The sequence below is a fragment of the Glycine soja genome, chromosome 14, assembly GCF_004193775.1.
Source record: "Glycine soja cultivar W05 chromosome 14, ASM419377v2, whole genome shotgun sequence".
Lineage (NCBI taxonomy): Eukaryota > Viridiplantae > Streptophyta > Magnoliopsida > Fabales > Fabaceae > Glycine > Glycine soja.
The window spans coordinates 1,468,782-1,480,854 of NC_041015.1; the positions used below are offsets into that span (position 1 = coordinate 1,468,782).

The 12,073-nt window shown below is 30.9% G+C and overlaps 1 protein-coding gene across 1 annotated transcript; it reads left to right on the forward strand.

Annotated features, from left to right (window-relative positions):
* The first annotated feature begins 1,625 nt into the window (after positions 1–1,625).
* On the forward strand, positions 1,626–3,951 carry LOC114384883 (glucan endo-1,3-beta-glucosidase 12-like). Its single transcript, XM_028344706.1, has 3 exons — positions 1,626–1,778; positions 1,947–3,236; positions 3,669–3,951. Exons 1-3 carry the CDS (start codon positions 1,718–1,720, stop codon positions 3,701–3,703), a joined length of 1,386 nt encoding a protein of 461 aa, XP_028200507.1. The 5' UTR covers positions 1,626–1,717; the 3' UTR covers positions 3,704–3,951.
* Positions 3,952–12,073: the final 8,122 nt, after the last annotated feature.

Below are 12,073 nucleotides of genomic sequence, written 5' to 3' on the forward strand. Positions count from 1 at the left end.
TTTAAAGGTGCATTCTCTTGAAATTTCACTCATTTTCTTTTTCATAGGGTCACTAAATCAAATATTAATAATCCTGAAATACATATCATAATCAAAGGACAAAAATTGAATTTTGGCATGTCATTTGTCTAAAAAACTTTATCCTATCATTTAATATATTTTATTATACAATTTAATTAATTTGACAACACAAGAAATATACAAAATTAATGGTATATATAATTTTTTTACACTGATGAAAAAATCTTAATCTAATATATCTGTACTGGCTATATAAGTATACATAGATTAACAAGTTAAAAAATAAAATAAAAAATTATGGAATAATTTATTTGTTTTTGACATTATGATTTTTTTTTCTTTACTTTTAATTCTTTAACTACCCACCAAATATATAAGATAGAAATCACATTAACAATAATAACTGAGCATGATATATGTGAAAAATAAGAAAATGTATAAAAATCCTTTTTATTGCTTAGCTCAAGGAGTTAGTTATTATCCTCAAATTCAATAAGGTCAAGCCGCAAGTAAACTTTCTATAAAACTCTGGGAAAAAAGATGGACTTTCCACACGAAGGTGCAGTAGTAGTGTCGTCTTTCACGGCCTTTTGAGATTTTGACTAATATAAAATCATTATCATTTCAAATTAATCAATAGCTATACTATTCCGTGTTGTGATGGATGAAATCAGAAGAAAAACACAGATCGATTACCAACATTTTCCGTTGCCAAACGAGGAGAATGATGATTGATAGAGCCTGTTGCATTTCTCATTTGTCAAGTCTTCATCAGTACATGTCCCCTTGAATATAAATGATCTTTACAGAAGATATAAATTTTTTTTTTAAATCTTCATATCCCATAAATTTATTTCACTAATAAAAATAATTTTTTCACTTGATACATCGTTCAACAAACTTTGATTTGGAGGTGCTCTGAATCTACAGGAAGAAATGAATGTAAAGCCTGAAGTAAAATTCCATAGCAAATGATAAAATCATAAAATAGTAGTACGACTCTGTCATGATGATGATGCCTATTATTCATTTGCCAAGGGAATTGATGAATTATATATATATATATAGTCCTGAATTAATTGATTCCCACCCAATAAATTTCTTTTTACCCGGAAGAAACAAAAAGAGAGGCAAGCACATGTCATCAAATCAAGCACGGCTGGATGGCAAAGTCCAACGTTCAAATTTGAGCAAAATTATTGAAACCTTGGCCCTGTTTCCGTAAATTCATCATTGTTTCAATCGAATATGAAGCCAATAATATTACATTTTCTCGGGTATAGAACCAAACATGTCCCTAGGCAATCGCGACCTCACCCCGTTCCATTCGTGACGTGTCCCTGTCGACAACGTTGTCCCAAACGATACGCTCCACGTGTACGGTCATCAACATAGCCCACTACATGATCCAACGGACAGTTCAGCTAACATTTTCAAACCCTTTATTTCTTTACAGGAAAAAAAATAAATTGCTTTCCGCAAGTAGTAACATTTTTTCTAACCTAACATTAGCGGTTCTGAGATATTTCATTGGTGGGTGGGTCTCCAACACAGGTCAAGGGTCCCCACACGGTGTAAAGTGAAAGCTCTTTTCCCTTCAACCATGTTGCCCCACTAAGTCCCCAATCACTCACTCTATAAAATTCCACACCCTCTTCTCACAAACAAAATAACTGCAACCTTTCTGAAACAGAGCATGGCTCCTCTCACATTCTCCTTCTTCTTCATCCTTATCTCTTACATTTCTTCATCGTCAGGTAAAAACATCTCCCACTTCTCTTCTTTGAGTTTGTATTTGAATTTCGTCTTACCAACATGAACTCTAGTTGTAATTAGAAAATAACACTTATGAAACTGCATGTAAATTTTGTTGCTTCATCTCATTTTGCATTTGAAAGTTGTTAACTTTCTGACGGGCTTTGCAGAAGCGGGATCAATCGGAATAAACTATGGAAGAATTGCGAACGACCTACCTACACCGGCGAAAGTGGTGGAGCTTCTTAAGAGTCAGGGGCTGAACCGTGTGAAGCTCTACGACACCGACGCCACCGTCTTAACCGCGTTTGCCAACTCAGGAATGAAGGTGGTGGTTGCCATGCCAAACGAGCTTCTCGCCAACGCCGCCGCGGAACAGTCCTTCACCGACGCGTGGGTCCAAGCCAACATCTCCAGCTACTACCCCGCCACGCAAATCGAAGCCATAGCCGTGGGAAACGAAGTGTTCGTGGACCCGAACAACACGACAAAGTTCCTCGTACCCGCCATGAAGAACGTTCACGCTTCTCTAGTCAAATACAGCCTGGACAAAAACATTAAAATCTCCTCACCCATCGCACTCTCGGCGCTCCAAAACTCGTTCCCCGCCTCATCCGGTTCCTTCAAAACCGAACTCCTCGAACCGGTTATCAAGCCCATGCTCGACTTCCTCCGCCAAACCGGTTCCTACCTAATGGTGAATGCCTATCCGTTCTTCGCTTACGCTGCAAACTCTGATAAAATCTCTTTAGACTACGCGCTGTTCAAGGAAAACCCTGGCGTGGTTGATTCGGGTAATGGTTTAAAATACACCAACTTGTTCGACGCTCAAATCGACGCCGTTTTTGCTGCCATGTCAGCAGTCAAATACGACGACGTTAAGATTGCAGTTTCGGAAACTGGTTGGCCTTCTGCTGGGGACTCTAATGAGATTGGAGCCAGCCCCGACAATGCGGCGTCGTATAACGGAAACTTGGTTAAGCGCGTCTTGAGTGGGAGTGGGACACCCTTGAAGCCCAATGAGTCACTCGACGTTTTCCTCTTCGCGCTTTTCAATGAGAACCAGAAAACGGGTCCCACATCGGAGAGGAACTACGGCTTGTTTTATCCAAGTCAGAAGAAGGTTTATGATATTCAGCTCACGGCGGAGGCGCCACCGTCCGGAGTTGGGAAGAGCCAGGTTCCGGTGAGCGGTGACGTGACGACGTCGTCTAAGGGCCAGACGTGGTGCGTGGCGAATGGCGGTTCTTCGGAGAAGAAACTGCAGAACGCTCTTAACTACGCTTGCGGAGAGGGTGGGGCTGATTGCACTCCCATTCAGCCAGGTGCCACGTGTTACGATCCTAACACTTTGGAGGCACATGCTTCCTACGCTTTCAACAGTTACTATCAGAAGATGGCACGTGCATCCGGCACGTGCTATTTTGGTGGCACTGCTTATGTCGTCACTCAGCCTCCCAGTGAGTACTTACTTATATTTTTTATTTTTATAATTATATATCTTTTATTATTTTACTTTATAATTTCTCTACAAACTATATCCTATCTTTTTAATTTAAATTAAGCATATGAGACACAAAAAGCTTATTTCCCCCGGGTCAAAATGAATTAAATTAAGCATGCATTAATAGTAAGTACCGACTACGTGCAATAAATGTTATGTTTTATTGATTATTTGGCCCTTATGGCCCTATCAGTTGATAAGGTTGAAATTGAGGGTTTATTATTGAATATTGATTGCTTGGCCCTATGTGGTCGACATGGAACGGTTATTTTGTCCATGTCATTGCATTAAAAGCATTATGCATGAGTTTAGATTATAAATTATTTTTTTTGTACCAATAGATGTTAATAATTTGTGTTGAAACCGTGTTTTTGAATTTGTGTTGCAGAGTATGGTAACTGCGAATTTCCCACGGGATACTGAAATGATGGAGATGGAGTGTTTTTGGTGAAACCTTAATTGATTTGGATTTATCTGGATTTCGCGGGAGTTTTTAGGAGCTTTTCCATTGGTAGCACGTGTTTAGGCTTTGAGAAATATGCGTTAGCGTTACTGTTTGTAATAAATCATTATGATGATTACTTTGTGGGGTTATTGATTTCCTTGACTCATTTATTTGTAATTATCTCTATTTTTTAATGAAGAATAATATAGAATACATTTCTTTTGAACTTGTGTTTCTACTCTACGTTTCTTTAAAGGATCCATTTCTTCTGCTCTTTTAAATTAGCATTTATAACTTCTTGTTGTGCAAGTTAATATAGCAAGCAATGCAAGCGTCTTTGGAATGTGGTTTTATTTATTTAAACGAGTACTACCTTACAAACTCTTATTAGACTACACCGTACGTAAAACGGAGGCTAATAACTAATAAGCTCCCTAAATTGTTAACATAAACAAAAAATAATGACTATAGAAACAAATTGATACGTTGTCCTTGAAAGAGCATAGGTTAATTATAAGGACATTATATATATATAAACCCCACTTGGTGCATACCCACCGGCCACCATGCGTGTGATGCCGTCTATTTCTCCATAAAAAAAAAAGGGAAAAAAAAATACTATCAAAGGACGAAAGCTTTCATCAGCCATTCTGACTCGACCATGCGAGTGATGTTGTCAATTTCGAAAAGAAAAACTATCAAAGGACACTATAATCTATAATAAATTAGTGAATATTTAATTTGACGTATTTTAGTGAAATAATTATTTTTTTCCGGGCAACTACAAACCATAGGTGTGTTATGCAGGAATTCTGGTAAGAGAGTCAGATGTGATGTCAATCATTCAACGAAATACATTAAGGGTTAATATGCAGGAATTATGGTCTCGTCTCAATTTACTAAGGGTTAATCGACAAAAAAATTTACCCTTTCTCAAGTTGTTTATGTTACACTATTGGTGTCTAGTGGTCATGAACTCAAGCCATGGTAATTATGGACGGAGTAAGTACTCAATCTAAAAGCCTTCACAACTCTTTAGTCCCAAGCCTAGAGGGCGAAAAAGGTTTGCTTATTTGTTTTTTCAATGTGAAGTTGGGTAAGTGTTCGACCTATATATAATTTAAGAGGGTCCACACCCAATAGCCTTGAGACCAAAGGGTGGTAATTTTGCAAAACGTACTCAATGACTTTGTGTTCTATCTTCAATTTGTTTAGGACAACAGTGATCTGGTTAAGGGTTATTGCTGATCTTTTTGCTTATTCTCTTCTGCTTATGTCATGTCTATCATTACATTGTATTTCCTTTCTTCTTGTTTTGTCAAATTTTTTATCTCAAGCAGTTTTATTGTCATTCTAATGAGCCGATTAGCAAGGAGCTACCCGTCAACATTTTAGAGAAATCGGCTCAAATAGGAATAAAATTAGTCCCAAAGAAATAATAATAAGGACTAAATAGGAATAAAATTAGAATTAATTTTGAGCAATAAAAATAAATGAGAGACTAAAAAAAGAAAAAGAAAACTGAAGGACTAAAAAACTGATGAAAAATTAACAGACTAAAAATTTTCAAAAAAAAGTTTTGAATGACTGAATATTAAAATATAAAAAAGCTGGCGGACTAAAGTCTTATTTAACCTTTTTTTTATTTATTCAAGTACCTCTGTTAGAGCGTGAAAGAGGAGAAAATTTTACGTACAAATGAAATATTATTTACTACCTTACGCCTTAATGGTTAGCACTTAATTTATATGATATTAAAAATAAAAAATAACCATAGATACTAAGGTCACAATTTAATAGAATAATTACATATTTCAAGAGGACCAAAATTATTTATGTGAAAGAGTCAAAGAGATAACTTGTCTCAAAGTTGAAAATCAATTATTTGGGTCTTTCAACCAACGGCCCCGGGTAAGAGTTCGTGGGCTTGTTTAGCGGTTTAGCCCAAATGATATTTTGTTAAAGCGAACCCAACATTTATTTTAGTACTTGTTCTTTTATTTTATTGTAACATATGATTAATTTGCTTTTAGTCCTTATCATTTTATTCCAAAAGAACTAATTAAAAAATATTATTTTATTTTCTACCCAAAAAATTAATAATAATACTACAATGATCAAACAATGAAACAATATATAGCAGAAATAAAAGCATATTTATACCATCTTTTGAAATACTACATTTTTTCAATGAATATTTTTCATCCACACAAATTCAGGGAATCGAACTCTTAAATCAATAGACAATCTATATTTTTTTTATTAGTAAGGCGCATATTATCTATTTAACGTGGGTATTTTCCAAAATCATTCCGAATAATCAATGAAAAATTGCATCCACGCAAACGCAGAAGACCGAAGAAGTACATTTTGTAGCCTAGTGTCCATTCATTTTTCTTTTTTGCTAAGGAACTTACGAAAGGTACAACATAAAGATACCTATTTTAGGCTAAATTATATCTTTTAAATTATAAAATATTTCAATTTTATATTCTATCTTTATTTATAAAAAATCATAATTAGTTTTCGAATTTTTAAAATTTTTCATATAATCCTGTTTATTAGCCTTTCACTATTTTTCCTGACAAGTATTGATTTTTGTTTTAGTTTCTTTAAATATTATGACCTTTTATCTTATCTCTTATTTTTATTTTTCAGAGTCACATAAATATTTAACAGACAATATAAACGAAAAGGGGTTAAATGAGAGATTAAATACTTTTTTAAAAAAATTAAACAAAAACTTGTCAACAACGTCTATGTTTATTACCAGAGTTAAAAAAAAAAAATCTATTTTTTACTTTAAAAACGGGAGACACGTTCGTTAGGGCAGGGTTTAGTCTATTATGGCATGTGCATCCCCATATTGAAATTAGGCAGCTTGTGAGTTTCTGATATTTGGGGAGACCAGACTCCCCTAGTGTTATTTGTGTGTAGTTTTACTTTGGGTTTGGGCCCTTTGCCTTCCAAAAAATAAAAAAGGTTTAATTCCATTTCCGTCAATAATTAGTTTTTGCATCTGTTAGTAGTATTTTATAAAGCTAATTCTGCAACTTTATTAAACTAATTGAAAGTTTAGGGTAATCTAATTAATTTGATTTAAACAAGCAAGTCCAAGGTGAGAGATGATTGGATGAAGCAGTTGGGGTGGTGTGAGCATATGATATTATTATTAGTGGGTGTTGGTGCGTTGAGATTTAGTTTTCAAATTTATTTTTATAAATTTAAAGGTAAAATGAAATTATTTAAGAATGAAAAATCATATAGAAAAGACAAAAGGCTGTGAGAGAGAGCAAAGGATTGGACTTAACTTGGGCATGATTCGATGAATGAATGCGTTTCCCGAGCGAGCTGCTGCAACTGGCGTGCGCGTTTCGCAAGAAAATAAAAACAAAAAAGAGCATTCATAATGCCCAACCCTAATTTCCAGAGGAGTCCCCACAACTCTCCAACATATCTATCCTTACTCTCTTTGCCTCTCCTTTTTCTACTTCTCTCTCTCCTCACATCTTACAATCTCACCTTTGCGGCAAATATGTTGATACTATATATCTATTGAATTTTTTACTATATGAATAGAACCAAGTAAGTAAATGCCTAAATGATGAACTCAACTCTTATTATAACATATATTTACTGAACATATGATGAAACGCGTATTTCATTTTATTATTGTAAAATATATTTTGATAAATAGTTAGAGAGAGAAAGAGAAATTATATGTTATTTTTTATATATCACCGGTTGATCATGTATCTTAATCAATCAATATATTCTTCAATATTATTGTCGTTCGTTCCTTATGTAGCACTTCTCACTTTGCATGCAGTGGCAAATTTAGGACCTTAAGTTAAAAGGAGCAACCTATTTCTAAAATAATTTTTAAATATTATGTATAATTTTTTAACTGATTAGAGTGTGGATCTTCCACTGTTGACAGGAGTTACATAAAGTGAAACCTTACTTTAATTTAATTCACCTACTTGAGTTGATCATATATCTATTTTATATATATATATATTCTTAATATACATTTTTTTACCGCTATTAACCTATTTTTAGTTTTGTATTTTAATTTATATCTTTATATTTGACTTATATTGACAAATATTTGTATAATATTTTTAATATTTCTTAGTTATTAAAAATGTAATAGAAGGACATGCATAGGTTTTCTTTTAAGTTTTCTTTTCCCCGATCGGGTGCATTCAGTCGTGCGGACATCATTCATACTTCCAAATTATAACAAAAATTATAATGGGTACTATATATTGACATTAATGTCGGAAAGATTATGGATATATAAGTATTGTTATTGTAAGTTTGTAACTAGATCGTGTTTTATAGGAAGGAGATATATGATGCAAGAGCATTTAAGTGTGAAAAGTGTAATCTCATTTCTAAGTAAAATGTAAGAATATATATAAGATTATTTTGTAACCGATCGATTCGATAATCCTATGAGCTCAATCTTATCACGACTTTATTGGTGCATCAAGATCCCTTGAAATTTCTTGTGTAAGTAATTAGGCTTACTTAACATCTAAGGGTTGAATGTGTATAACATGTATCTGACCAGTAATCTCATAGAATTGATCGAAATCTGATTATCAGTGAAATTGTGAAAATTGTCATCCAACCAAATAGACCGAAGGAGTACAAGTCTAAAATAGTTTATTGATTAATATATATAGAGAGAAGTATTATATTATTTTTATAACTTGATATAAAATATAATTTTTTATTGATTTAAATATTGAATTATATCTATATATTACTTATATTATTTGTGTCAAATTTTATCAAAATTAAACAATAACAAAAAAAAAATCAAAAAGATTTATATTTTAATATATTTTAAAATGTTTATAATATATTAATTTTAATATATATAAACGAGATAATAAATATTTTTGGATTAATATGAAATTTTATATGTGCTACATGTGAAACAAATTTTCAATTTAACGATAACGTTTTAGAAAATATTATTCAATTAAAAGTTATAAAATAATTTAGTAATTATCAAAATTATATTAATATAATTTGATCTCTCCTTTTATTTATATATATATATATATATATATATATATATATATATATATAAACTTAAAAAAGTCATTTAAAAGATATATAAGTATTTTTTTAAGAAATAAATATGTTTTATTTCTAAAAATATTTATTTAAATATAAATAATTTAGACAAGCACATAAAAAAAATGTAAAATTACTTATTTTTTTTAAAAATAAATATTTAAAAAAATAATTTAAACAAACTAGCTCAGTATTTGAGGAGATTAAATTACTTTCTAGTTTATTTTATTAAAAAAACAGTTTGTTAAATTAGTATGGTTGGTAAAAGAGTTTATTTGAATGGTCTATATTGTTTTAGTAGTATTTCATATAGCGTTTGAGGTTATAACTTCGTAATTTATTTTTTTCTTAACTACTATCTTATCGCAGTCCATTTTTTAATGTCACTTCATATATTTATCACCTACTTAGTTTAACTAGTAGTTTTGTACAAAATTTATACGAATATTTATTATGCTAAAACTATAATATTTATTTATATTACTTTTTACTAATTAATTTTTTTAATAATATATTTAAATTTCCTTTACCCTACGTACTGATGCATGTGATGAAAAATAGTTCGAAATTAAATTAAAGCATTTTCAACTAGCAGGCATGTTACTGTGCTTCTGAATAGTTGTATCTTTTTATCGTACCTTTGACAATTGCACCGTCTATCTGAAACGGTAGAAGCTTTAATTACTGTTTACTTAAAAAAAGAAAGCTGAAGAAGGGTAAGAAATGCTAAACGTACCAATTGTTCAGTAAAATCCAGTCTGGTGAATTTCTTACCCAGAAAAAATAACTCATTTTCTTTCATACGTAAGCAAAGGGTAAAAAATGAGCATGACAGGGGGAGAAAATGTAGTTGATGATATTTGAAACATTACTTTGTTGAGAATTTCAGTGATATTTTCTAGTGAGAATAGATGCATATATAATGAATTCACATTATTTTTCGAAACGACTTTGAGTACGATTTAATTTTCCATACATACACATTCAACATATATCTCATCTAACAAGACTATTTGTTTTCATTTTATTATTTAAAAACTATAGTATCATGCCCAATCAATTGATAGTTCCTTTTAGCTTAGTCAAATGGATATTATTGTAATTGAGAATTTTGTAGAAAGGTGATGTGGTTGCAGCAATCTGAACTGAACATGTACAGCATATTTCAGCAGTAAAGACTTGAGAGTTGCACCCTCGAAAATCAAATTATATGGTTTCGAGTTCTCACATTTCTGCTAAGTAATTCCATCATTTGGATTTTCCTCTCATAAAGTAGTATTGTTGATATCAAAATTTCTTTTGCGATGCCAATGTTTTTAAACAATTGCCAAATATTAAAGTATTGGTAAAAAAAAAACTATTAAAGTATATTCACTATCGTAATAATCACTAATATATCAATTCGTTTTTTCTTTATAATGTGCTCATTATGATGCAGTAGTTGTATATCCTTATGTGTGTCCTCCCCCCTAGCTCTTTTATTTTCTTTGGTTTTAAGGCGTTGTTTGGTTCAATGTTATGTAAAACGGAAAGAAAATACGTGATTCTTGAAAATTAGGGAATCGGTTTTTCAAGTTTATGTTTCTTATATTACAATGGTGTATATGCTATTGGCTTTTTATTTGGTCAAAAGTTGCAAAAGCAAAGAAAGTAAGTAGTACGTTGAACAAAATCAACCTTGATTAGTTTCTTCAATGTACAAACTGGCGTCTAATTTATTCTTTCTTTGATGGATTTGGGATATTGGAAATGGAAACATATCTCTTATTCAACGGAAACAATCATAATGCAATCCAGATCATTTGTTCAAAACTCTAAATAATAATTTGATCCGACAAAAATAGTATTAATTCTTTAGACTACCGCATTCTATATTTAAAAAAATTATAGCTATGTAAAAGAATGACTTTGCAACGATGCAGTCTTAAAACATAACAATTTTTTAAATGTTTTGAATAATTTGAATCTGTGTTCCTTCATATGTGTAAAAGAATGTGCAGAAATTGGTGACATTATTTTGTATTATAATAAAAATATGCAGCTTTAAAAACGAGACTTTCGCTTTATTTATTTTTAAAGTAATTAATTATTTTCAATGTTATCTTTCTTTTCTCAGTTTAGATGTATATTTTGCATGTTTTTTTTATAACTGGCTAAAAAATTTCTTTCTCAAACTATTCATTTTCTCCTTATATGTATATTTGATGTTTTTTATTTTCTTTCTTTTAATTTACCTTCTTTTATCTTTTTTTTTTTAAATTGAATTTTAATTAAATAAATTACAACAGTTAAATATAATCTTAAACTACAATTTAATTAAATACTAGTTACTCACCATTTTTTTCCTTTTGATTTTTAAGATAGACTGGAAATAGTTTAGGAGAGTGGATGGGGAAGCATTTGCCTTCTTTGATCTCAGGTTCAAGCATATGCCGAAAGGGAATACAAAGGAATAAATGATACAAAGAAAATAAAAAAGATCAAATAATTCAAAATAAAAAAATCATGAATATATCGAAATAATAGGATCTTATTTAAAGAACAACATTGTAGAAAATATAAATCAGGACTGTAAATTGTAACTTAAAACACATATTTGTAGAAATATAATTGACGTGAGAATTTTCTAACTAAAAATATTTATATGCATATAAACTTAATTTTTATCGAATTAAATTGATTTTTAAAATTAAACCCAAAATCTAATTTAATATTTACAAATTATTAATAGAATTTAGCATAAAATCTCTTCAAAATCAAAATCAGTTGTTTTAGTGGAAGAAGATTATATTTATTTATTATGATACATATAAGATCATTAATTTGTGCATTACCATTTTGCATGTGCCCACCGAAAATAGGTATACTTCACATATGTTGTTACAACACCGATCCATTTTTTTAAAATAGTTATTAATAATTTTTCTCACAAAAATTGCAAATAAAAAGAAGAAATTTTATGGATAATTATTAGAAATTGGCGTAAAATATCTCCAAAATTAAAATCTATTTCTTTTAGACGAAGGAAATCGTATTTATTCATTAGAATTTAACTTACAGACAGGAACATCCATGTGCTTCCGACTTTGTGTCTGAAAATAAGTACAATTCACATAAGTAATTGCACCATCGCTTATATCAATAAAAAGTTAGTTCTGACCACAAATTTGAATTTACCAAAATTCCTATAAAAAATTATAAATAGAAAGGATTAATATTTGGCTAAATGTGAATGGCACTTGCGCACAGCACAT

What these genes read in the sequence shown, in the direction of transcription:
- LOC114384883 (XM_028344706.1), top strand. Translation starts at nt 1,718, where the DNA reads ATGGCTCCTCTCACATTCTCCTTCTTCTTCATCCTTATCTCTTACATT. An exon ending in TTACATTTCTTCATCGTCAG is followed by an intron (nt 1,779 to 1,946) that starts GTAAAAACATCT and finishes CGGGCTTTGCAG; the next exon opens with AAGCGGGATCAATCGGAATA. An exon ending in TGTCGTCACTCAGCCTCCCA is followed by an intron (nt 3,237 to 3,668) that starts GTGAGTACTTAC and finishes TTTGTGTTGCAG; the next exon opens with AGTATGGTAACTGCGAATTT.